Raw genomic sequence first — 27,152 nt, 5'->3', positions numbered from 1 at the left:
TTGAAGTGAATGCATAATTTTATTATACCAGTTTTGTGGTAACAGTTTGGAAAATAACACACATATATAAGGAAAGGGCAGGTGACCCAATACTTTTGGAAATATAGTGTTTAGTAGAAAGTGAACACCAGACGTTAATCGTGTCTTTGCTGATCGAATACATTTACGCTGAATAATAATTGCTCGGGTGAAAATGATCATCCCTACAGCTGTAAATACAACGAGGCATCTGGAACCTCAGCGAGCGCCTGTTTTTCTGAATCACACTGCTGTAAATGTTAGTGTATATGGGTCTTTTACAACAAAACTCTCCTCATACACACACACACACACACACACACACACCCACTTATGTACAATGGATTATTTGCACAAACGTTATAGTGAGTGTGTGTGAATATCTTCACAGATGAACAGCCCCCAGGAGAGTCTGATTCTCTTTATTATTATAATATTCACCTTGTCGCGTGAATCGAATGGGTTGAATGCAAACCTCAGTAAAAACAAAACAAAAAAACAAGCAGGTCTATAAATAATATGAGCTTGTTTTCTCTGGTTGTAATATTCGGAATCTACAGCCCTAATAAATAGCCCTCGAGCTTCGTGGCTATCTGGCCCCCAAACATTCCTGTACACATGTAAATAATGAGCCGAATATTTGAATACGAAGGTGAAGTGTTGATGTAGATTGCTGTAGAATTCCGTGTCTGCATTAACTAGCCTGTACCTGAGGTGTACTGCGAAAAGACTGGAGGGGACAAGTGCACTAAGGGACAGTAGACGGAGAGTGTAAACATGAACACACATGGAGGCACGTAAAAGGACGGACATAGAAAAGTCAATCAAGCTGATCTGAAGCTCAATAAATAACTCTAGGGCAGATGAGAATAAATAACCTGTATATGCTTAAACAGTTCAGCTCGTTGTTCTTTACTTCTCTGCTGTCTCCGTTCCCTCTGGCTGTGACGCCACTTCCCCTTCCTCCTCTTCATCCCCCTCGTCCTCATCCGAGTCCCCATAGGTGCATTCCTGCAGGTGTGTGAAGGTGTGGGAGCGAGCAGCCACCTGGGCAGCTAGAGCCGAGCCGATGCTAAGCACTTCGGAGCCATGCAGTTCTGTAAGTCTTTCGATCACAGACAGGGTGGGGACTCTGGGAGTTCCATCCGGGCCCGCCTCCTCATCCAGGAGGCCGTCTGATTGGAAGAGCCGCGTTTCCTCGTCTTTGCCTCGCGTGTCTCGCGCGTCTGCGGCGCTTTCGGAATCGCCGCAGCAGAATTCAGTCACTGCCGCGACCGGCTCGCGGTCCTCCGTACGGCCTATCGCCATCTCTCCTCCTCCCTCTTCTAACTCCTCCCCATCTCCTCCTGAAGGTTCCTGGTAGATGTGGTTGCTTTCAGACTCCGCAAGGTCTATGCAGCCCGGATTCGCTGAGGATTCTGGGTAATCGGCAGATGACTCTGGGGCAACCTGACCCAATGCAGCTGGAATGTGAAAACAGAAAGAAAGCGAGGGATTAGATTAGATCTACACTATATAGACAAAAGTATCAGGACACCTGACCTTCCCTGCAAAACGTGGTTCTTCTCCAAACTGTTGTAAAAACTGCACACAATTGTACACACCTGTTCCAGCATGGCGATGCCCCTGTGCACAAAGCGATCGCCATGAAGATACGGTTTACATGCTTTGGAGAGAGAAAGATATTGAGTGGCCTGCTATAGAGCTCCGATCTCTGAACGCCTTCTGGCTTCCTCACCTACGTCAGTACCTGCCTTTACTAACCCCCTTGTGGCTAATGAACACAAATGTCCACAAGCACATTACAAAATCTAGTGTACTGGTTCCCAACCTGGTGGTCGCAATGCCCACTAGGGGTGAGAATTGAGTTTAATCTGTGGTGAGACAGTACCAAATGAAAGCATGAAGCCCTGCAAACTAAGGAGGCAACAGAGCACCAAACACCCACAGATGGTTGGTAAACCCAGAGGATTTGTCCTAAGCAAAAAAGAACTTCTGTCAAATAGACTCCTAATAGGACAATCTAAAAAAGCCACACACCATTAAGGAAAACTCTGCTTGTGTAAAAATGGCTAAAATAATGTGCAGGTGGCTTTAAAAACTTCTCCTCTGTCTAATTACACAATAAAAGACCGAACGGCAAATGATGTTGAAAACACGTTCATTAAAAATTAAAGATGCACCCACTTGAACTTAAAGCCCGTCCGCTAAACAAGCGAAACTTTGCGGAGCTGTGTGAAGATGAGGTGCATCAGATACTCCTCCTTCATACCGACGGCGCTGGACGTTAGAATAGGGGTCTCTTGCAAACAAAACCTTCGGTGTCAAGAACCATCACAATGCCGGAACAAGTTTGAGTCTCATAGTTCAAATGAACAAATATATAATTCTACTAATATAATCCAAAGACGTCCTATACAATTATGTGCAACTTCGTGGTAACAGTTTGGGGAAGAACCAACTATGGCTGCAAAAGTCAGGTGTCCCAATACCTCTGTCCATAAACTGTAAAACATCCTGGCATGAGGATGTGTGTTATGGTGACTATAAAGCTCTTATGTAAGATGCACTGGATCTTCCAAAAAGTGCCTGCAAATGTAAAAGCAAACAAACAAATAAATAAATAAATCCCGCAGGCTGATGTAACGGGAAAAAATCTGGCTGGTGCAGTAAGAGAATAATCATTTGAGGAAAGGGCTCGTGCTTTTTTTTTTTTTATCAAGTCATCTTCACAGGCAACACGGTTAGGCTGGGGTTGCCAGCAATGCACTTTTACCTGCACCCTCATGAGTGTACCGCAACGACACACAGCTAACAGCCTAAATGCTTTACAAACATGCACACAGTTTTCTCTGGCTTCTATCCAATCTCTAACACTGTTCCACTGTTCTTGAGGAAAATCCTATTCTAAATGTAATCCTACAGTCAAGACCTGCTAAATATATAACTGATTCCAGCCTAAACTCTCAGAATGTGTTTGAACTATTCAAATCTCTGCACCTTTGCTTTTTTGCTTTAACGATGGACGTTGTCCCAAAGCAGCTTTACAGAGATAAAAACAATTGTCCTGATAACATGGAAGAAAAAAGAAAGAAAAAGAAGAAAGAACTTAAGGAAGGATAATTTGCTGAACTGGATTGTCACCACGACTGCCTAGCATGATATGAACTGCAGATGTACGCTTTCTACAGACAACGGTGTCTTTGACAGCAATTACTGGAGCCCATGAACTCTTTGTACAAACAGACATTATGAGCTGTTTAGGGCATTTTTCTGTTTTCTTATGTATGGATTTTGTATGGACTGTGTGTGGGTGTTCATGTGTGCGTAAGAGAGAGAGAGAGAGAGACAGAGAGAGAGAGACCTTTGTCGCTGAACAGCAGCAGTTTGCGTTTGTCTCGCTCCAGCTCGGAGGTTCGGATCCCCAGGACGGATTTGAGCTCAAGTAAAACCCTGCGTGACTCCTCCCTCTCACGCCGCTGACGCTCCCTGTCCCATGGCGAAAGCAAGTCCGCAGCCCCACGCCACTCCGAGTCTGAATCAGAGTCGGAGACATAGGCCTCCAGTTCCTTTTCTCACACACACACACACACACACACACACACACACACACACACACACACACACACACACACACACACCAATCTTAGAGCTTATCACTTGCGATAAAGGACTAAAGAACCACAAAAAACAGTGACCCGTGATCGAATATTTCACCCCATTTGACCTAACAGACCTCACCTTAGTCAAACATCCATTGTCCAACATTGTCCAAGTTCCAGGAGGAAATCTTTCTTCCCCCAGAATACTTTACAACTGTTTCCATGTCAATCAAGTATCTTAGACAAACTTGTTTTTTATTTATTTATTTATACAATTTATTTTATTTATAACAACTGCAAAGTGTAGGTGAAAATACACACGTAAAAGTCACTTCCATTCTCTTTACACCCTGTACCTGTTCCTCTGGGACAGGGTCCGTGTCATCGATGTGTGAAATGGGGGCAGGAGGAGGTGGGGCAGGACCAGCTGCTTCCTCTGGACTATCTGCACTTCCTGTAACACAAACAAAAAAACACAACAGTCACAACCACTGCAACTACACGAAAGTGAGTGCTGTCCAGGGATTTGTGTGTTTGTTAATAACCATTAATAAGACCATCAAATTATACTGTGAGGTCAATCATACGGCATATTGTTTATTATTGATTATTATATGACAAAAGAATTTATATTTTGCATTTTATTCTACATCTGTTTTTTTTAATTACTTTTAAATATCTAATATAGTATGTAGCTCTTTATGATGCAATTCCATGAACATGTCATTTATTTTTTTTTATGTTTTTTACAGCAAGACAACATGACATTTTACACACATATATAAATAAATACACACACACACTTACACACACACTTACACACACACTTACACACACACTTACACACAGATTGCCAAGAGTATTGGGTCACCTGGTCATAAGTATGGTATGTAAGCTTTGCTTTCCACATTTAGTCCCAATTTGCTCTTATAATTCCCTCCATTCTTCTGGGAAGATGTTCTACTAGATTTTGGAGTGTGCTTATGGATATCTGTGTTCATCAGCCACAAGGGTATTATGAAAGACAGGTGCTGATGAAGGTGAGGAGGTCTGGGGTGCAGGCAGCATTCACATTTATCCTAAAGTTGTTCAGTAGGGATGAGATCAGAGCTCTACAGCAGGCCACTCAAGATCTTCCTCGCCAAAGCATGAAAACTATGTGGTCAAGGAGCTCACATTGTGCACAAGGAAATCGCTAAAGAAAAGAACCACATATAGCAGGAAAGGGCAGGTGACCCAATACTTTTGGAAATATAGTGTGTGTGTGTAATATATAATAAATAGTAATATTTGACATAGTGTACCTCTACTTTAACTCAAATACTTGGTTTGTGTATTTCATCCACCACTGTATAATTGTCAAAAATTGCCAGTTTGAATCCACTATAAAATATTAGTCTTATGATTTGATTGAACAGTCACTAGACACAGTGAGACAAAGGATGGAATCATAATATCCACATCATACTATTGTGGCCTATTTATACAGTTTATAGAGTCTTTTAATTTTAATTCGATGCATTTTTATTTGTATAGCAATTTTAACAATAGACACTGTCTCATAATGGTAATAAAGTTGTGCACATTAATGTACAAGTTTAGTGCCTAGAAATTTGTTCCTTATAATTGTAAGTTTATCCTTAATGAGTGAGCCAGTGGTGACTGTGGTGTGGAAAAAATCCCTGAGGTGGTCTGAGGAAGGAACCTTATGAGGATCCAGACTCAAATATGAACCCATCCTGATCTGGGTGTCACTGATTAGCCATTCATTACAGTTCCATCATTGGTAAGGTGTTCTGTTCAGTAATTGGTGTTTAAATACAAAACGTGTTCCTGAGCCATTGTAGTAGACTGTTGATATTAATTACAGACCAAATCCAATGAGTTGCTCAGTAACTTCATGAATTTTTGAAAGAAGTGAAAAGAAAACTGAACTCAACATGGCTACCATTCCATACTTCAGCACTCAATTCCGTCTGCAAGGCTCATTGTCCTGTTATATGACAAAGTCAGTTCCAATGAATCACAGTCCAGACAGAACTGAGTGTTAAATTATGGAATGCGTCTCATTGGAACCGATTTTGACATACAACAGGACAATAAGCCTTGCAGACATCCAAGCTCTATAAGCATTATTTAAAGAGCAAACAATCATCTGGAATGTCATGTCGAAATCTATCATAAAATATCCGACTTTATTTATCGCAATTCCGACTTTTTGCAGCCAGTCGTGCAGCGTCACCACCTCTGTAGTGCCAGAAAGTTTTATACATTGAAAATGAAACAGTCTACAATCAATAGAATCGCGTGGTATCAAACTGAGCCTCCGTTTCCTGGAGAAAACTCTGTCTAACAATCAGCTCTGGAGGAGACGGAACAAGACACATGAAGCAGAGGAGCCTCGTTCATACACACACAGCTTCAAATTTCAGGCCCAAAACATGGATGCACCAACAATGTTGGATGTTTACAAGAAATTGGGTTGAATATAAAGTCGGAATTGCGAGAAATAAAGTTGAATTTAGGCAACATTTTTATTTTATTTTTATGTGGTGGAAAAGGGCGTGAATGCAACACAGACGTTGAGGGCGAGGAGATGATTCAGGCCAAAGAAAACACCAGTTTCCAGATTTTCTAAAGTTTGGTATCATTTTAAACAAAAATTTGAAGAAAACATCGTACAGTGCGTTTACCCTTTTTAAAGTAATCTAAAACTGATTTTTCTATTTTTAATCATGATTTTTCTATTTATATATTTTTATTTGCATTTTGATGAACTAATTTCGTTTTTTCACAGATATTCGTGTGCAACTTCTGCAATAAAAATGTAAATTTTTCTAAAAAGGAAACAAATAACGTTCATTTTAAGAAACCCGTCTTTTTTTCTCCTGTATATTTAGTATTTCTCTTTAATAAAGAATTCGAGGGAATAATCGGTAGAATACTCGAATAATCGCTAGCTGCAGCCCTACTCAGAACCACTGCATTGAGCCTGGGGCAGTCGTAGTGTGTGTGGCTGAGAGTTTGACCTCTGACCTGGGCAGTGGGTGACCCTGCGCAGCATGCGCTCCACCTGAGCGGTCATGTCTTCCCAGCAGCACGAGCTAGCCTGCATGTGAGGCTGCAGGAGGTGGAGGCGCTCACTGAGCTCCTGGTAACCTGCACACGTCACCTCCTCAGACTCCTTAGCAACCATCAGCTTCTCCAGCTCATCCTCCAGAATGATCACCCTGTGGCGAAAGAGAGAGAAAGACAGGCGGCAAACAAATTATGAGGTAAAAGTAACTATAAAAGTGTGTATGTGAAATAACTATAAGTTGAATTTGAGTCCAATTTTCAGATCTCAGTAGGGAAATAAGAGGCAGACGAGTTGGAGGTTTTGCTCGTACTCGCTGAGCAGGGCTTTGAGGTGGAGCTGAAGGCTGCGGATAGATGTGTGGAGCGAGTTGAGCTCTCTGCACTTCTGCCGTGCCCGACTTGCCCGACCCGCGTTCTGCGCCTGCTGCTGCATCTCAAAGTATCGATGAAATTCATAGCTGCGCTGCAGGTCACCAAGGCAACAGGCCAGGGAGGGATGAAGGGAGCCGGTGACTGTGGCCACGCTGTTGTATGCGAGGAGGCGGGGCTTGGACTCGAGATCCGCCCTCCCGGACGACAGCATCAGAGCCAATCGGCGAAAAAACTCAGAGCTCTGGCCCACCCATAACTGAAAAAGCAGCTGAGGAGAAAAAAAAAAATTCTTGTCAGAAAAAGTGATTCAAAAAATATTTATCAATTGATTTAAAGTTTAAGATTTTTCCCCCGAAAGAAGTTGCCATAATTATACAATCGAGTCCAAAATTTTTTAACAAAAGAGTGCAACAAAGACCTGTAGTGGAATAAACAACTGTGATTTTATGTCAAGACCTTTAAAAAAATATCATTAAGTTACACATGGCAAAATATTTATAGACCTAAATATAAATGTTACCATAATATCTTTCCCTGGAAAATGGATATTTGTTTGTTTATTGTTCTTTTTAATTCCATGTCAGCAACAGTGGCTATTTTAATTGCAGGCTCAAGGTAGGTATAAATGGAACATTATGGCAGTTATATGGAGTCTTTTTCAGCATTTTCTTTGGTGCTACATTTTAAAAACTCCTAAATAAGTGCTTTTTCTGAGTAAAAAAAAAAAAAACTGTCTTTTGTTGTTATGAGTATTGCAGTATTGCATTAATCTACACTGATGAGGCATAATAACATTATGTATTGGTGAAGTAAACAATCTCTTCATCATGGCACCTGTTAGTAGGTGGAATATTTTAGGCAGCAAGTGAACATTTTCTCCTCAATGTTGACGTGTTAGAAAGCAGGAAAAATGGGCAAGCGTAAGGATTTGTGATGTCTAGACGACTGGGTCAAAGCATCTCCAAAAGTGCAGCCATTGTGGGATGTTCAGTGGTCGGTATCTATCAAAAGTGGTCCAAGGTGGGAACAGTTGTGAACCGCCGGCAGGTTCATGGGCAGCCGTGGCTCATTGATGCACGTGGGGATCGAAGGCTGACCCGTGTGGTCCGATCCAACAGACGAGCTCCTGTATATCAATTTGCTGAAGGAGTTAATGCTGTTAATTCTTGACGAGTTTTGAAAGCAAACGGATTCATCGATTAGCCTCAGTGTATCGGCATAAAAGTTAACGATGTGATGCCGTATGTACTGCATCGTTAAAAAATGATTCATTTCTATATAATTATTAGTAGATGCTGATATTGTGGCGTGTGCTAAGAGTCTATAGATTATAGATAGAGTAAGAGAATATAGATTGACATGGCAGAGGTAGAGCTGCATCCTCCTAGAGACAGATCAGGAAAAGAAAGTCTGGTTTCATTTAATATTTTTGCATGTGGGTCTGTGTATTACTGTGGTGTTCACACTAGACTGAGGAGGCTCCACAGAACTTTACTGATTGGTAATTTTGCAATATTTTAGTTGTTCTCACAAAACTAGATGAAATATGACCTTGGACAGAAACCCAAGGTTTAATAACAAGGTCATTCAGAGTGACCTCTCCATATAAATCAATCAAATCATGGGGTAATGTTCAAACCAAACTGTTTCACTCACTTTGAGTGCAGGCAAACTGTAGTCATTGGTCAGCTCCTGTGCCTGTTCATCAGAGAGATGCTCCGCCCCCAGGCCCAGGCCGAGTTCTCTGATTGGTACAGTCGACACGTAGTTGGTGACGTTGTCGATTTCGGAGTTGAGTGGAAACGTTACACAAGGTTAAGAATACAATACAATACTGAAACATACACAAGCTATAAAGTTAAACTAGTGGTCAAATGACAGCATTTATTATTACAGGTTAAAATAAAGGGAATATAAGAGGATATGCTGAGAAGAAGGATATGACTTGAGCATGATGCAGGTGGCGATGCGGGAGGCACGGAACGCGCAGCGGAGGCTCTGGTACGCGGCTTTCCTCAAACCAATCAACTGCTGGCTGCGCAGATGCCCCGCCCTGTTAAAGGGACAGGCCGCACTCACCCTGTCGAGTAAACTTGAAAAGTGAAACGTGATCCAACTGTGCAGACGTCCGAGAACCATCAGGGCAGACATTCATTTACATACACTTCCCAATCATCACACCCTACACACACATGCACACCAGTCAAACAGCACTCAAACAGCTGCCATATATAATGATGCAGCTTAGTGTTTCTCAAACTGTGCATCCAGATACTACTTTACCTACAGAATTAATTCCACAGTACAACATGAGGCTGCTAAATAATATGGTTATTAATTGGAGCAACAGGTCTTTTACATCCTGAATTTTTTCCCCCCAAATTATTGAAGTAAAACAATTAAATAAAAGTACTCGATCAAAAACAACAACTTTTGATCATTTTGATTTCCACCACTGTTACAATAAGTCATAGAAGACCCCTAGAGGAATCCAAAACATTTCTAGGGGTGTAACGGTGCACAAAAATCACGGGTCTGTACGTACCTCTGCTTTTTTTCATGGTTCGGTTCAATTTCGGTACAGTTATGGGGGAATAAATGCAACACATAAAAAAGCCTGTCTTTTGCATGTATTTATGAAGTTTATTATTATTAACATTTGTAAATGGTTAAATTTTTTAAAAACAACTTTAAATAAATTGCCTGCTTGTTTAAATAATATAAATTTTTATAAAAATTAAATAAAATAAAACAAATGAATGCAATACAATCGATTAAATTGGCCCAAATTAAACTGATTAAATTAAATGTTATTTAATTAAATCGTTTACATTTGTTAGACCCAATTTTGGTAAATATAGATGTGTATATTTGTGTCTGTGTGTTTTACAAGTTTTACATTTAATTTTCTAAAGATATGTTCTTCTTATATCCTTCATTCATTCACTCCCTCCGTACAAACACGTGTACCGTCACACCCCTAAACATGTCTGTGTCTGACATCTGACACCTTATCCAGAGCGACTTACAATTTCCACAAATTTCACAATTAAAAGCGCACGACACATTTAGACAGACCAGTGCGCACATAATTGCAATCAATGGACAAAATGGACAGTAACAGAGACAAACAGACAACACAGGAGCAACAGACACATCAGGGCCTGACATGCAACAAAACACACAGACGACAAGAAACACACGGCAACTGTTAATGAACTATGCAATGCAAGGAATATATATGGATATAATAAACCAAAAAATAGTGTTATGATTACGTCTTGAGTTTTCTTGAGCGTTTAATCCAGAGCTCCGTCAAGAATCAGTTACTATTTAAAAGGTATTATTTAGGGTCTGGATTTGAAAGGATCGTTGTGACGTTGCTGGGAAACTGAAATCTGTGATATAAAGGGAATTATTTTCTGACTTAAAATGCAAAACAACCTAATGGCTAGAAATCTCCTAAAAATATTACAAATCTTAATATGCAATATATGGGCAAAGGTTTGTGGATGCCTCTTTATAAGAATATGTGCTTTCTGAACACACCATTTTGCATGTAGTCCCCATTTACTCTTATAAAAACCTCCACTCTTCTGGGAAGATGTTCCACTAGATTATAGAGATTTGTGGGCCTTCATTCATCATTTGTATCCTCAGGTAGGTGAGACCTAAGGTGCAGTCAACGTGAAAAAAATTAATCCCAAAGACGTTCAATAGAGTTGAGGACGGAGCGATATAGCAGAAGACCTTCCAGTCCAAACCATTTAAACCATACGTTAATGGAGCTTTACTGAAACGTCATCAAAACAGTCTATGATCATTAGTGTAATAAGATTTCAGAATTCCACACATGGAAGTAGAACACAGAACCATGCCTGGTTTATATTATTTGCATGATACAAATTAATTCCCAGCACAGCCATGACACTGATATTGCTTTTATACATTATATAAAAACCAAAGGTATGTGGATTCCTGACCATATATATATATATATATATATATATATATATATATATATATATATATATATATATATATATATATATATATATACACACACACACTACTCGATCCGATCTGGAAACACGGTTTTGTACTGCGCATGCAAAATCGACGACTTCTTGTCATTGCCAACGTTTTTATCATTGCCAACAGTTTAGCGATAGGGAAAAATACTCAATTTGATCAATATAATAAAAAAAGTGTATTGCATTAATTTTATTTATTCCGTTTTATTTTTATATACAGTGGAACCCGGTTATCTCGCCTCGGTTATCTCGACAACCCTATTAAGTCGACGTTTTTGAAGTGGAACCGCCAAATTCTCGCTTTTTCTAAGCATTTTTTATCGGTTATGTCGACTTTTTTATGTCGCGGAACCCTAATATCTCGAACACAAGGGGGGGGGGTGAATTAGAAATTTTAACGTCAGTTATGTCGATCGGCACTGTGCAGCCGCAGAAGAACTCGCGAAAGTGGTGGAAAAATCAAACCTTACAGATACTACAGGTGTTTGTATTGTATACTGGTGAATCTCTGCTGTTAGTAAGTGCACATATGCATTTTTTTGTTAAATGTTATGCGATGAACGGGAGCGCGGCGCTCCCGGATTCAACTTCTTACCGAGCGCGCGGGCGAGCAGGGTAAGGAGCGACGCGCGCGCGCTCGGTAAGGAGCACGGCTCTCTCGGTAAGGAGTTGAAGCCGGGAGCTTCAGAGAAAGTGTCCGAGAAAGCACCTGCCACGCCCCCTTCGGCCGTTCACGTTTGAGACTTTTCTGTCCCTCGTTTTTGGTTTCGGGTTCGGTTTTGGATCTTCCGGGTTTTTCCGGCTTGCGCGTCACCGGTCGCGGTATTTTTTTATTTCCCTATTTTTTCCATTTACAAACTCTCTCTCTCTCTCTCTCTCCCTAAATTTTTTTAGCGATCTGTGTGTTTATAATGTTGGAGAATAGAATAAAGGTTTGTATGGAGAATTGACGGTGGTTTGTATTGTATACTGGTAAATCTCTGCTGTTAGTAGGTGCACTTATGCCTTTTGTTGTTAACAAACGTATGTACATTTTTATAGCATGCCTTCATCAAACAAATCGCAGCAATGCTGTTGTGTAAAAAAAACCCTCCAAAAACACGTGCATGCACATTCTCATTTATTAACGCACATCATGTACATAAAGAAATTTCAAGCACGGTAATATACTGCCGCCATTTTGATTTTTGTTTATCTCGATCATCGGTTACCTCGATGCTTTTTGGCGACCCCCTAGGACATCGACATAACCGGGTTCCACTGTATTGTATTTTTGCGAGTGTAAGGCGGAGACTAAACAATCTTTTGGTTCACCACTTAATATGTTCGTGAGGGAACTCGGATTTTAACTATGTTCCGCAGTTGGTACACAAGTCCACTTTACCGAAAGCCCTTTATATTGAAACGGTTCAGTGCAAATACATGCACCGTTACACCCCTAATGCCTTTGTGTGCTGGAATATTCCACATTTTCATTTAAAGAACCAAGAGGCCCAAACGTGTGTTCCAGCAGGACAATGGCCCTGTGCACAAAGCGAGCTCCATGAAGAAATGGTATGTGAGGAATGGAGTACTTAAGATGTCCTGCACAGAACCCTGACCTCAACCCTACTCAACACTGACCGAACTTCAATCCTGCTCATACATCAGTACCTGATCTCACTATTGCTCTTGTAGCTGAATGAACACAACTCCACACAGCCATGCCCCCAAATGGGCAGAGCTTATTATACGTGATGGTACGGATCAAGACTGGTTTTGCAACAAGCCAACAGATGGCAGCACAAGGCTGCACGCAGTCACAGGAAGCACCGGCCTTCATAAGTCAGTGTGCCAAAAAAACATTGTCCTGTGTATATCGGGAGCTGTGTAACTAGTGCTAATCTGACCGCGTGTGTTACCATGTCTGCGATTTCATCAAGGACAGCAAGTTAGAACACCCTGCCACTGAGCTCTCCTCACACGGAAACAACATGATCTCACTTCAGCAACTAGCCTACTCGCCAGAATTGGCTCCTGCAGACTTTGTGCTGGATCTTCATCTTCGGGAAGAGGGCAAAAGTCGCCGTTTCGACACCATTGAGGAGTTTCAGTGCAAATAGCAGAAGGTGCTTGACACGTTTCGAGGAAGACGACTTCCAGGACACATTCCAGAAGTAGTAGGAATGCTGCGAGCGCTGTATCGCTGTGCAAGCGGAAGGCGATTGTGTGTAAATGTAGTCAAATAAAGTACTTTCTTTTAAACTTTTTGATACCACCTCGTATCAGCAAAACAGGGCTAAAGAGTGACGAACAATTGCACCTTAGCAGTTGAGGGTTAAGGGGCCTTGCTCAAGGGCCCAGCAGTGACAGCTTTGTTTGGTGGGATTTGAACCCATGACCTTCTGGTCCAAAATCTAATGCCCCAACCACTGAGCTACAACTTTCGGCCATAAAGTGCATGTTGAACAGCCCAGGGATGTTCAATTTGTTTCGCTGGATGGACATTTGACAAACCTAGAATTTGCACATGCATAATGGGTTTTTCTGATAAATTAGTTTTCTTTTGCCTTTTTTCACCCCAAATACACACAAACACAAACACACACACACACACACACCATGCTCACTAAAGTATACTCTGTTATATAACTCTGTTATATATCTAACTACAAAATGATATCAAATAACTGAAATGATTTAACTCAAATGACACTTTCAGGACATAAAATTATACACAAAATGTGTTTTGTGTACAAAATCTGACCGAAAAATGTAGTACAACCAGGTTAAAAAACAAAACAAAACAAAAAAACAATAAAATGTCTATTCTAACTAAATGTTATAAATTGCTAAAATGGGGTATGTGATTTTTTCAAAGCTAAAAAGGTAAAAATCCTCATCATTTTGGTTCCTCAGATTGAGGTTAGAGTCAGATTTAGGTATAAAACGTGTCATTTTATGATTTGTGCCAAAAACTGTTGTGTGCATGTGGGGGGGAACCTACAGAGTGAATCCTCGCGAGATGACTTCGGTCTCCTGGATGAGCCGGAGCGATTTGCGCGCCAGGCTGGTGAGAGCTCGACTGTTGATCACTAAACTCTCCAGCTGGACGGCTTGAGCCTGAACCTGCTGCTGCATTGCCGCCTTGTGCCACAGACGGACGCCAAGACGCAGACAGACGACGCACACCACACAGACACACAGCCATAGCAGGCCCTGGCCATTCTCATGACAAGAACGGCAAACCGTGAGCAAGACGGCCAAAAGTGCGACCAGTACAGAGACATCCCTGTGAGAGAAAACGCATACAGACGCACAAAAAGGTAAAGGTAAAGCTTAGATTTTGGGCTGTGTATCTGTGTGCATGTGTATGTGTGTGTACCATATCGAGGGTGTGGAGAGGTAGCGGGGTGCAGGCAGGGCTGAGGTGGCGCTCGGGCAGGCGGTACTTGTGGAGCCCAGAGACAGAGCACTGGGGTCTAAAAGCTCAATAAGCTCCACATCCTCCTGCAACAGCACGTCCTGAGATAACACACAGCGCAGGGAGTACTGCCGGAACGCAGCGTCCTGCCAGCACACACACACACACACCGAATGTACTCGTGTCCTCAAAAACAAAGGCTGTACAGCAACAGATTAAATATCTAACCACACAGTTTAGCCCACTCCAGTGTAATTGAGATTTTCAGAAAGTGGCTCAAATATTTTCTCACAAAAGACTTAATAAAAGTTTGGAACAGCGAAGGTAAAATTCACTTGTTTGCATAAAAGTTATGATAAAAGATTAAACCAAAGAGGATAAAAAAAAAAAAAAAAAAAATCACGATGCATCGTTCTTAACAAATCTGCATCGCTTAAAAAAAAAAAAAAAAAGAATATATATATATATATATATATATATATAATTAATAGTAGATGCACAATACTTTAATTAGTTAGAAAGCTAACTAAACTAAAACTAAACTCTCAGCACCTCTACGTTAATATATCTTATCGCAACACTACGAAGACCAAGGCGTGTCCTGAGATTCACTTAGAATACAGATTGACATGGCAGAGATAGAGCTGCATCTTCCTGGAGACAGAACAGGAAATAAACCTCTGGATTTATTTAATATTTTTTGCACTACAAAGACCTGTTCGTGAAAAGGCCATGTGCTAGAAGTCAATTTATGATTTGTTGAAATATACAGGGAGTGCAGAATTATTAGGCAAATGAGTATTTTGACCACATCATCCTCGTTATGCATGTTGTCTTACTCCAAGCTGTATAGGCTGGAAAGCCTACTACCAATTAAGCATATTAGGTGATGTGCATCTCTGTAATGAGAAGGGGTGTGGTCTAATGACATCAACACCCTATATCAGGTGTGCATAATTATTAGGCAACTTCCTTTCCTTTGGCAAAATGGGTCAAAAGAAGGACTTGACAGGCTCAGAAAAGTCAAAAATAGTGAGATATATTGCAGAGGGATGCAGCAGTCTTAAAATAGCCAAGCTTCTGAAGCGTGATCATCGAACAATCAAGCGTTTCATTCAAAATAGTCAACAGGGTCGCAAGAAGCGTGTGGAAAAACCAAGGCGCAAAATAACTGCCCGTGAACTGAGAAAAGTCAAGCGTGCAGCTGCCAAGATGCCACTTGCCACCAGTTTGGCCATATTTCAGAGCTGCAACATCACTGGGTGCCCAAAAGCACAAGGTGTGCAATACTCAGAGACATGGCCAAGGTAAGAAAGGCAGAAAGTCGACCACCACTGAACAAGACACACAAGCTGAAAGCGTCAAGACTGGGCCAAGAAATATCTCAAGACTGATTTTTCTAAGGTTTTATGGACTGATGAAATGAGTGAGTCTTGATGGGCCAGATGGATGGGCCCGTGGCTGGATTGGTAAAGGGCAGAGAGCTCCAGTCCGACTCAGGCGCCAGCAAGGTGGAGGTGGAGTACTGGTTTGGGCTGGTATCATCAAAGATGAGCTTGTGGGGCCTTTTCGGGTTGAGGATGGAGTCAAGCTGAACTCCCAGTCCTACTGCCAGTTTCTGGAAGACACCTTCTTCAAGCAGTGGTACAGGAAGAAGTCTGCATCCTTCAAGAAAAACATGATTTTCATGCAGGACAATGCTCCATCACACACGTCCAAGTACTCCACAGCGTGGCTGGCAAGAAAGGGTATAAAAGAAGAAAATCTAATGATATGGCCTCCTTGTTCACCTGATCTGAACCCCATTGAGAACCTGTGGTCCATCATCAAATGTGCGATTTACAAGGAGGAAAACAGTACACCTCTCTGAACAGTGTCTGGGAGGCTGTGGTTGCTGCTGCAATGTTGATGGTGAACAGATCAAAACACTGACAGAATCCATGGATGGCAGGCTTTTGAGTGTCCTTGCAAAGAAAGGTGGCTATATTGGTCACTGATTTGTTTTTGTTTGGTTTTTGAATGTCAGAAATGTATATTTGTGAATGTTGAGATGTTATATTGGTTTCACTGGTAAAAATAAATAATTGAAATGGGTATAAATTTGTTTTTTGTTAAGTTGCCTAATAATTATGCACAGTAATAGTCACCTGCACACACAGATATCCCCCTAAAATAGCTAAAACTAAAAACTACTTCCAAAAATATTCAGCTTTGATATTGAGTTTTTTGTGTTCATTGAGAACATGGTTGTTGTTCAAATTAAATCCTCAAATAAAATTAATCCTCAAAAATACAACTTGCCTAATAATTCTGCACTCCCTGTAATTTGTATCGCATTGGTAGCTGCTTTTATATATCTTTAATGTATCGCATCGTTGGCTATGCATGGAGACGCGAATCGGATCGGCCTCGGTTATCGAGATGCATATCTCTAGTCTGGATCAGTGAAAAATGGAGATTATGGTTACAAAGGCTGTTACTAATTAACAGTAGTCTCACTATAGACTCATAATAACTGTTCAGAGCTGCAACAACTATGAACCAGGTTGTCTTACCAGCTGTTGCTCCAGCTGCAGGGGGGCATCGCTCTGTCGAAACGGATTCAGAGACTGCAGGATCTCAGCCAGCTTCCAGATTCCACCTTCCTGTGAACACAGCATTCAATCATTCATAATGAAAGAGGCCGTTTTTTGTTTGTGTGTTCCAATAAAAGTGATTTTGTGATGTGCAATCCAGCTAGGAGATCAAAGCATCCCCTAATACCTGCATGTGAGTAACAGGAAATGACAATTTCTTCTTACACATAGCAGAGACTGGGTCCATGCTGATAAATCAGGCAGAACTGCAACACGGGCTACACACAGACTTCTCATTGATTCCTGTCAAGGCTGAATCAAGACTACTGACAGGAAAGGATTATTGTAATTTGTTTATGTTTATCCTTTTGCAATTAAAAAATTGAATATACTCTGTTACTTTTGTAATCGATTTCCTAACAACACATTCTGATTAAACTCAGATTGTACACGTCTTAATACATTGTGGTTCCTCTTTGATAACTCAATGCCAAGCTTTTGCCTTGACAGTAATATAATGTTTCACTTACAGTACCAAACTAACTCGTATTTGTGTTACACACACATTCTTGGGACATTTGTGCCCCCCGATTCGTGCGCGCGCACGTGTGTACGTGTGTGTGTGTGTGTGTGTGTGTGTGTAAAAGAGTGAGTAAGTGAGTTCAGTGTTCTTCAGTGTGAATGCAAAGGCTGAATAAAGGCAATGAATGCTTTTTATATAGAGGTATTTGTCAGCGTATTCAGTATTCCATTAGCGTTTCTGTGAGGCGTTCAGGATGTTTTTTGTGTTCAAGACAGCAAGGAAAGAATTTGAGGTTTGTGTCTATGTATGTGTGTGTGTGTGTGTGTGTGTGTGTGTGTATATATAAAGAGCATGCTATGAACATTCGCTGGCTAAGCAGAAAGTTGCATAATACAGTGTTGTATATCACACAACACAACTATCCTACAGAACAGTACATATACCACTGTTATATGTATAAAGTCGTTATAGGTGGAAATCCTTCAAGTAAAATATACTATATTGTGTGTACACACACACACACACACACACAAATAGTCCTCGAGTTATGATGATTTAACTTACGATTTCACAATCTTACGCTGATGATGACAAAATATTTTTGCAATTTTGTTGTAATTTTTGTGCAGCAGGAAAACATGGCAGCGATTTGCTCCGCCCTCCACTCAGAAACAGGCGATCGTCCACGCAGCCACTGCCGCATAGATGTATAATGTACAGTTTATACAGTACAGTACTTTTTGCTAAATTATGTACTGTAATCTGTAATAAATATATAAATGGTTTGGTTGTGCTTATGCTATAATGAGTGTGTATATGGAGGTGAATAGAAAGTTGGCTAAAAGAGGCTGAAATTTCTCAGGAATATATTTCTCAGGAATATATATATATATATATATATATATATATATATATATATATATTCCTGAGAAATTTCAGCCTCTTTAGCCAACTTTCTATTCACTCATTATAGCATAAGCACAACCAAACCATTTATCACTTCCTGTTCCTTAACTAATGTTGACCAACAGTCTGCTGTTTATTCCCACATTTCGTGCTCGGATTAACGTGCAAACAGCTCACTTAGATCTTAATAAACCAATACGTTTCGTTCCGACTAAAGCTGTGCACTTGCAAGTGGAGCGTCAGACCTGGAAATCTGCTTAGTCTAAACAGACCAAATTCCTGATTTGATCCGCTTTGTAAAACCTCAGTCCGGCTGATCTGTGTGTTGTGGTGCATTACCTTAGTTTCATTTCTGTTAATTAAAATTCCTACATTGCAACACTGGTGGCACAAATGATGGGCGGCAATGCTTTCAAATTAATCACCAAATTACAAAACGAGAGATGAATGACACGATTGCCTGTTATTGAGTGCGTGACCGTCTGGGAAACTCATCGCTTTGTGAAATTTTGAAAACTTCAAACTATACAGTATATGTAGTACTTACTCTATCTATCCATCAATCCATCTAGATTGTATATACGGCCTGAATGTGAGGCACAGGCCAAATTAAAACATTCAAAATAATTTTACTTACAAAGAATTTTATAATAAATGATAAAAAATTTAATCTTGCTACTTAGAGAAAGAAAAAAAATACAAAAAGGTACCAAATGATCTAAATGATTAGGTGAACGTACTGGAATAACAACGTTTTAACAACTGGATGTGTGAAGAACAACCTGTGTGTACAAATTTCACTTTTCTATCAAGGTTTAAAAAAAAAAAAAAAATACATTTTTAAAAGTTTTGTCAAAGCTTTTTTGTGCCATTGGTTAAAGTACCATAAAATTAATTAATAAATAAATAACTTTTTTATGTTGTCTGGATGAAATATTATTTATGGTTTCTTCAACCTGAGGCGTCGCAACTATTGTCGAGAACTTGACTTTTGGATTCAGACCGCTAAGCAAACCTTTTGAAATCAGCCAATACATGTGCAACAACCTTTAATCCAGGTTGAAATTAGTAAAATATTTAACATAATTCAATGGTTATGACAATAGATGTCTAATCTGAAGGTTATGGGTTCAAATCTCAGCACCACTAAGGCGCCACTGCTTGGCTCGGTTGCATCACTTAGATCATTGTAGGTCGCTCTGGATAATGGTGTTTGCCAAATGTCACTGTAGCAGCGGGCGGGTTCATAAGTGGAGCACTGAGCCAGAGAAAAACGAGCGGTGACAATCACACCTGGTAAAATAAAATCAGTTCTATTTATTAAATCCATCACCTGTCTCCTTTCTTCCAACATTAACCAGCAAACGCTCCACAGTTAGAAATGGAAATGCTTCAATGCATATATTTACACCAGAGACGCCCAAACAAGGTTCCGGACGCCAAAGTTGCCCTGTGGTGACTCGGGGACTATATATCTGTATACGTACCCAGAGGGAAGAGTATTCTGCCTGGGCCACCCAACTATAACTACACTGGACTTTCAGTATATTAATAGTTTGAAATATATAATTACTTATTCATTGCTATGATTCCGTTTCAATTCCTGAGCATCATCCAATACAATTTACGAAATCCGTACGTTTTTTAATCAGCATTTTGCGACCTTCGTTTAGTCTGCTGGACATTTTGGCTCCATCATAGCAGTCATAGTCACTACTTACTGGTTAAAACCCAGAATGGATCAAGTCATCTTTTGAATTCACATTTTCTTCAATTCACTGAAAAAAAAATCTTTTGTAATAAAAGAGCGAAACGGCACAATTAGAGGTCTCTAATAAATCATGGTCTTATGATGGTGTTGGATATTGGCACTCACTCTGGGAGGGGGCAGGATGTCCTGGGCACCGAAGCTCAGTTCCTCCTTCTGCTCCTGAGAGATGGGGGAACATGCCTCAAAATCGGTGTGTCCTAAATCCTGCAAGTACTGAAACAGAGGAGAGTTCTGCAACCAGAGAAAGAGGGAGGGACGAAGTGGGGAGGGGTTGTTGGTAGAGAAAGAGAGGTCATGAATCAGATGTCCGTCACAGGAAACGACAGGCTGTGCTCTGTGTAAAAGGAAAAGCTGCAGCCACAGCATCCCTTCCTGTCCGCCACCCTTACCTCCTCACCATCCCTCGTTTCTCTTCCAGGACTCCCCGAGCTCGCCATCATTTCACGCAGGATATCAATAGACCCTCGCACGTCCTGTTCGCTCACCGGAGATCTAGTAATTACGTCGGACAGGCACTGAACCGCCCGGTCCACATTTCCCCCTGAGCAGCAAAAAGCGTCTTATCGCGTCTACATCCTGGTTCCAATTCGATCAATCGGACTACTCCTGAACGGTAAAAGCCTCTCTGCAGAGGCCACAGAGCGCACCAACCGATGTTTGGAGGGAGAAAATCCATAAGCTAACGGATCAGGACGAGTGGCTGCACCTGCCTGGGGGCGAAGACCTCATTTTCGCCAAATGGTTCATTACAGTGAGAACAGAGAGAATGTGAGGAATTCGACAGAGCTGGCTCTGATACGACACCACACACTCACACAACTTTTTGTAAATGCCCCCCTGAATAAAGTGATCTATCTATTTATTGTCTTTTTTTTTTAATACCAGTTTTTTTATTCTTAACATTTTTATAGATAGATAGATAGATAGATAGATAGATAGATAGATAGATAGATAGATAGATAGATAGATAGATAGATAGACAGATAGACAGATAGACAGACAGACATTTGGTCATTATTAATTATAAAAGAATGTTAATAAGCTCTGTAAGAAATGGCTCTGAATCCCAACAGCACGCACATTTTGACTCATACCAGCAATAGATACTGGTGTTTCCCTAAAGACCCGATGAAAAGATCACGTTATGATGTATTGTATGGTCGAAAAAAACAAAAACGTGTAATATAACCTAAATAATCATATTAAAACGAGATCTTGTCTTATATTCTGATGACTCATGTCTCTATCCACTAAAGGTCTATAAATCAGCTTCAGACCTTCAGAAGCTTTAGAACATCATACTGAATGTTCTTTCCTGGAACATTCAGTATGATATCTTCTAGAGCTTCCTGTTAAAGCTCAGGTTTTCCTGTTCAGCTTTTCCTCACAGTCTTATCCTCTTGGTTTCAGTGACTGCGATTTGTTTCTGTGGTGAAACTCGGAGTTGGAAAAAAAAAAAAAAAAAAAAACCCTTCCTGTGCCTCACTGAAACACCTCCGAATACAAATCCGAAGCCAAAATCTCATGTTTAACGGAACACAGATTTGGAGCAAATCTTATGTCCGGTCTATGGTCATCATTTTCCATATCAGTGTGGTAAAAAGAATGTTCAACAACCCGAGAAAAAACAAAGCCTTCCTACTGACTATCAACAAACAAATTGCAACTGATACGTAGTTTAAGCTCCGATGATGCGACCGACCACAAACATGTGATTTGCCACCATCTGAAATGATTTTTAAATCATTTTCCATCTCATACTGCAGACTTTTCAGAAAGTAGGAAGTCAGAAGCTTCAATTATAGGTTGTCTGACGTCTACACATTTGAGCTGCAAAGCGGGAAATGGGCGCCTCAGCAATTTTTTTTTGTGTCCAAACACTGACCATCAAACCGATTTCCTGTGATGACGCTGACTGACCTTTGAATTGAGAAATCACACGATCGTGAACGATCGCGTCGTCCGTGTTCGAGCTAATATTCCGCTAGGTCATGCGCAATCTGCTATGTTTGGATTGACGCTACACGCGATGACCTCATTTCTCTTTATGATGTACTTGAAAGCTGCACACTGTTAAAGGTTGCACTGTTCTGTTCAAAATATCTGCTGGATCATGGGAACGCCGTGAATCATCCAATTACCCACAGAGACACTCGTGAGATGATCACGGCTCACAGTTAAACAGTCAGAGGCGTCAGAAAGAACATCTCAGCTCCCTGCTATCAGTATTACAGAGGCCAGTATCAGCAGTAGAGACGACTACACTTGTTTTGTGGATTATGTTTCTCCGCCAGGACGTTAGGAGAGCGCCAACCGAGTTTATGAAATAAATCAACAATCAGAAACGGCTTTAAACTACATCCGGTAAGAGAAGTCTGATCTATCGTCGATGACGAATGAATACAGATTAATTGTATTAAACGTACACGAATTAGCGACGGCGCAATTCTTTTTTTTTTTTTATTGGACAATACAGAAACCTAAAGTAACGGCTCACACACGCACCATCGGCTAGCTATTTATAATATAATCGATTTTAAACTGGAACAAACATCAGTTCTAACTTCGCCTGCTATCTTAATATGGATTTCCAATTTCGAAAACCCCTCCGAGCACGCGCACACCATCTGTGGACGTTTTTTAAAAGGCAGGAAGTTTCCCAGTGATATTGTTGTATTGTATCTTTGAGCAGTTGCACTTGTTCTAAATGCACTTTGTTTTTATGAAAGAACATATTTAATTGTACAACCTTTCAGCAGGCCAGAGGGCCTGTACATTATTATTTAATGTACACACGAGTGCATTAAAGTTAAACATTTAAGACTAAATTTTAATTTATTTTATCCTGTGCATTGTTGCAATGTGCTATAAGTAAATATTTTTATAATTTGTAATTGATTTATTCTTTAAAACTTTAATATTGATTTATGCAATTGAAATGCCTTGATTTTAGTAAGTTTAGTACACAGTCATAGCCATAAATGCAATGGTAATAATAATTGGCATAATTTCTTTCGGTGTTTCGGTTTTCAGTTTTCGGCCTTGCTTTCCTCCTTTTTCGGTTTCGGCCAAGATTTTCATTTCGGTTCATCCCTAATAAATACGAGATGAGGCGCTTCTGAGCAAAGAATGCAGTAGCGTCAGATCCGGTGTTATGCGCTAAAATGTTCCCCTGCCACAGACTGCCCCAACTTAGTATCTCATAATTATGAGATAGTATCTCATAGTTAACGACTTAAGCCGTAACTATGAGATACTAAGTCATAATTATGAGATCAGGATCTTATAATTGAGATACTAAGTCATAATTATGAGATAGTGAGTCATAATTATAAGATCCTTTCTGCGATTTTTTTTCTTTGTAAATGCAATGCGCTTCCGTAAATTGGCAATAATTTTCAAGTGAAAAAAATTAATAAAACTGCCATGGGCATGAGATAGAGCGTAACATACGTGTGTCGCACAAGTTAAATTCGATTGAATTTTGCTAGTAAGCTAATCGTTCATTATTCCAATTCAAAATTCCAACGATTCCAGACAAAAAAGATCAGATTTTGCATCAGAAAGGTTAGTCAGAAATCAACAAAGCTGGTGGTGGCTCAAGGCTTTTGCACACTATTGTATGTTTTTCCAAATCCAATTCCAATCTTTGGCATCATTACACTCGATTGCTGCTGTTTTGCACAACCTTGTGTTTATGTTTACCAGTGCACTATTGTTTCGAGTTCTCTTTTTGCACATCGTACTGTAACGCATTATACAGTAGGTATACTTGTCGGCACTGTTTGTATGTTTCTGTGTTACTGTCTTTTGTCTTGCTGTTTGCACTGGGTTCCACACAATGCACTTTATGCCGCTAGGATATCTTACTTTGGCCCTTAGCCCTCGGTTCTCTTGTGTAGCTCCTGGGTTCTGGAGAAACGTTTCACGGTGTACTAAATCAGCTATAATATGGTGTAAATGACGATAAAAGCTTCTTGACTTGACCTGATTGAATATCCTGTGCATGATATTCTGTATGTAATATTGACTTTATTTTCACATTTTTATTACAAAAAACAAAAAAAAAACAATACCAGTGGTGGACAGTAAACAAAGTAAATGTCATTCATTAATGAACATAAGTAGTTTTTCCGCGTTGTCGTACTTTACTGAAGTATTTCCATTAGGGAGAATTTTTAATTCAACTTTACATTTCGAATTTCCTTTTTTTTTGCGAAATCAGTCGTTTCTCTCAATTCATGAGCGGATAAAAACAGGTCAAAAACAAAATATATATTTAAACATTATAATAAGAGCAGATTAAAAATGTCAATTGAGACCAGAGTTGGGAAGTAAAGAAGTACAAACACTACGTTACTGTACTTAATTGGATTTTTCTGTTATTGGTATTTTACTATTTATTTATTTAACTTTTTACTTTCACTCATTACATTTTTACACAAATTTCTGTACTTCCTACTTCTTACAATTTTAAACCAGGCTTTAGTATTAATCTATTTGGTGACATGATAAATTTTTTTCTTCTTAATTCAACGTTTTTAGCCCATCAACCTATTTCCTGTCATTGCAGGTTTTTTCATACCACTGGTGTATCATTTCCTGGCTCTCACACACCACAGATGTAGACTAGCTTATGAATGTTGAATTTATTTCAAAGGCCCAAATTTTATTAACGGTGATTAATGCAGAATGGATTTCTTTTTTTTTTTTTTGTTTATTAAAAAGATCAATAAATAAATATAAAAGTGGCGAAATTAAAACCTTCAGTGCAACACAAGTTTACTCACGACGTCTTTTCTTTACTCATAAAAAAACAACAACAGAAAAACTCTACAGAAAATTTTTTTTAGTCAGTAAACATTTGTTCTACTGATGTGTCTCAAGTCAGCACCAAAATTCTGCCTTTCTTTCCCTAAACGCCGAAACAAACTTTATTTATTTATTTTTTGATCATACAGATAAGAACAATACATTCGCATCGGTAAAGGGTCTACTTTTATTTGTATACATGCATAATATAACAACAAAATGTTGTGCTTTTGTAAGATAAAGAAAACACACAGGGGGCGCTCTCTTCCCTCTTTGTTTGTCATCTCTCTTCACAGACACACAAATAAAATAACCCGAATCTCAGTGAAAACTCGCCTCACGGACATGATAAATATCTTCGGTATCACCTCATTAACTGTCTGTGGGGAAACATACCAAAGGTCCCTTTAAGTGTCCTGATGATGTACGTAATTTAAAATGCTGTAATGAATTTATAACATTTACAGCAATACTTTGGCGTTTTAAATTACGTAAATCATCAGGACACGTTTCCACACGGACACTTTTAATTGCCGGATGTCTGCTTTATGAATGATTTTGGTGGTTAATTTAAGACTTTGTCGGATCAGTAAAACAAATGTTTAGGGATTAAAAACTATTTTCCGGTGGAGTTGTTTTTAAAACATATCTTAGTAACGAAAGGACGTCGTGAATAATGTGTGTTGCGTTGAAGGTTTTAATTTTCGCTTCTTTAATATTTATTTATTTATATATTTTTTAAAAACAGAAATGCATGCTGCATTAATCATGCATTAATAAAAATAAATGCTTTTGAAATGAATTTGTGTTAACGTGTTAACACATTAATTTTGACAGCCCGTATTTATTTATATCATTTATAAGAATAATCTTGTATTGAGTGAATAAAAATATTTGAGGGTCTTGAAGACCCTAAAACAATGAACAATGCTTAGATGCGAGATGTTTAATGTGTGTTATTCTGTTAAATAAACCTAGTCTCTAATTTGCTGACTCTTTCATGAAACTGAAGTGTGTGTGCGAGTTCCTATTTTATTTTATTTTTTTTATATAAAAAACAGACAGACAGAATGACCGACAGAGTAACACAGAGAGACAAACAAACATAGTCAAACTGACCGAGAGAGAGAGAGAGAGAGACAGACAAACAAACAGACACTGACTAACAGACTGAATGACAGACAGAGGCAGATAGACAGAATGACAGACAAACAGACAGACAGACAAAATGACAGACTGACTGACAAAGAGATACAAAATGACTGTCAGTCAGTCTGACAGAGAGAGACAAAATGACAGACTGACTGACTGACAGACAGAAAGAGAGAGAGAGAGAGAGAGAGAGAGAGAGAGAGAGAGAGAGAGAGAGACAGAATGACAGACAGACCGAATGACAGAGAGACAGACAGAATGACAGAGAGACAGACAGAGAGAATGACAGACAGAATGATTTGGGTGAAAAACACTGATCTACACATGATTCGTTTTGCATGAAGACCATCAGTGATCAGAATGATCTTTATAACCTATGATCGCTGATTGACTCTACGGAGTCACCATCAGGGCCGGTCCGATCTTAGCATGCGCGTGTGTGTGTGTGTGTGTGTGTGTGTGTGTGTGTGTGTGTGTGTGTGTATCAGACCGAACTCCGCCTAACGCTTCCACGCCTTCACAGCCCGAGCAGCTCAACACCAGCAAGGCCAAAAACACCAAACACGCGCGTGCATATGCACACACTTACACACACTCACACTAACACTACCACTAACACACTAATACACACTCACTCACACACTCACCTCGAACACGACCTCTTCATCCAGATCCTCAGTCATCGCTCTCCGCCATCAACCTCCTGGCACGAGCGCGCGCATGCTGGGATTGTAGGCGATTAAACGGCCGGTGGGACTTCACTTATGGGCGACCTGCGCAAAGCCGAGCGGCGCGTGCACACTACATTTCCCATGATGCTTTACTAAAAAAAAAAAAAAACACAACGTAACCTACGCGCACACGCGCACACATATGCAAGCGGCCCGAGAGCGCCCCTAGCGGCT

At 40.0% G+C, this 27,152-nt stretch overlaps 1 protein-coding gene across 2 annotated transcripts; it reads right to left on the bottom strand.

The window, feature by feature from the left end:
- vezt (vezatin, adherens junctions transmembrane protein) lies at positions 1-27,053 on the bottom strand. 2 transcript variants are annotated; one of them, XM_046873891.1, is made up of 12 exons: positions 26,895-27,053; positions 20,389-20,514; positions 17,063-17,152; positions 14,469-14,653; positions 14,091-14,375; positions 9,013-9,162; positions 8,727-8,874; positions 7,010-7,338; positions 6,657-6,850; positions 3,977-4,074; positions 3,383-3,587; positions 1-1,481 (listed from the first exon to the last, which is right to left on the bottom strand). In XM_046873891.1, exons 1-12 carry the CDS (start codon positions 26,928-26,930, stop codon positions 931-933), a joined length of 2,397 nt encoding a protein of 798 aa, XP_046729847.1. In that variant the 5' UTR covers positions 26,931-27,053; the 3' UTR covers positions 1-930. The 2 variants fall into 2 exon arrangements, with proteins under 2 accessions (XP_046729847.1, XP_046729848.1); XM_046873892.1 differs by having other exon boundaries at positions 9,013-9,150.
- Positions 27,054-27,152: the final 99 nt, after the last annotated feature.

This window comes from Silurus meridionalis, chromosome 18, assembly GCF_014805685.1.
Source record: "Silurus meridionalis isolate SWU-2019-XX chromosome 18, ASM1480568v1, whole genome shotgun sequence".
Classification (NCBI taxonomy): Eukaryota; Metazoa; Chordata; class Actinopteri; order Siluriformes; family Siluridae; genus Silurus; species Silurus meridionalis.
This window is presented reverse-complemented; position numbering and strand designations above follow the sequence as displayed.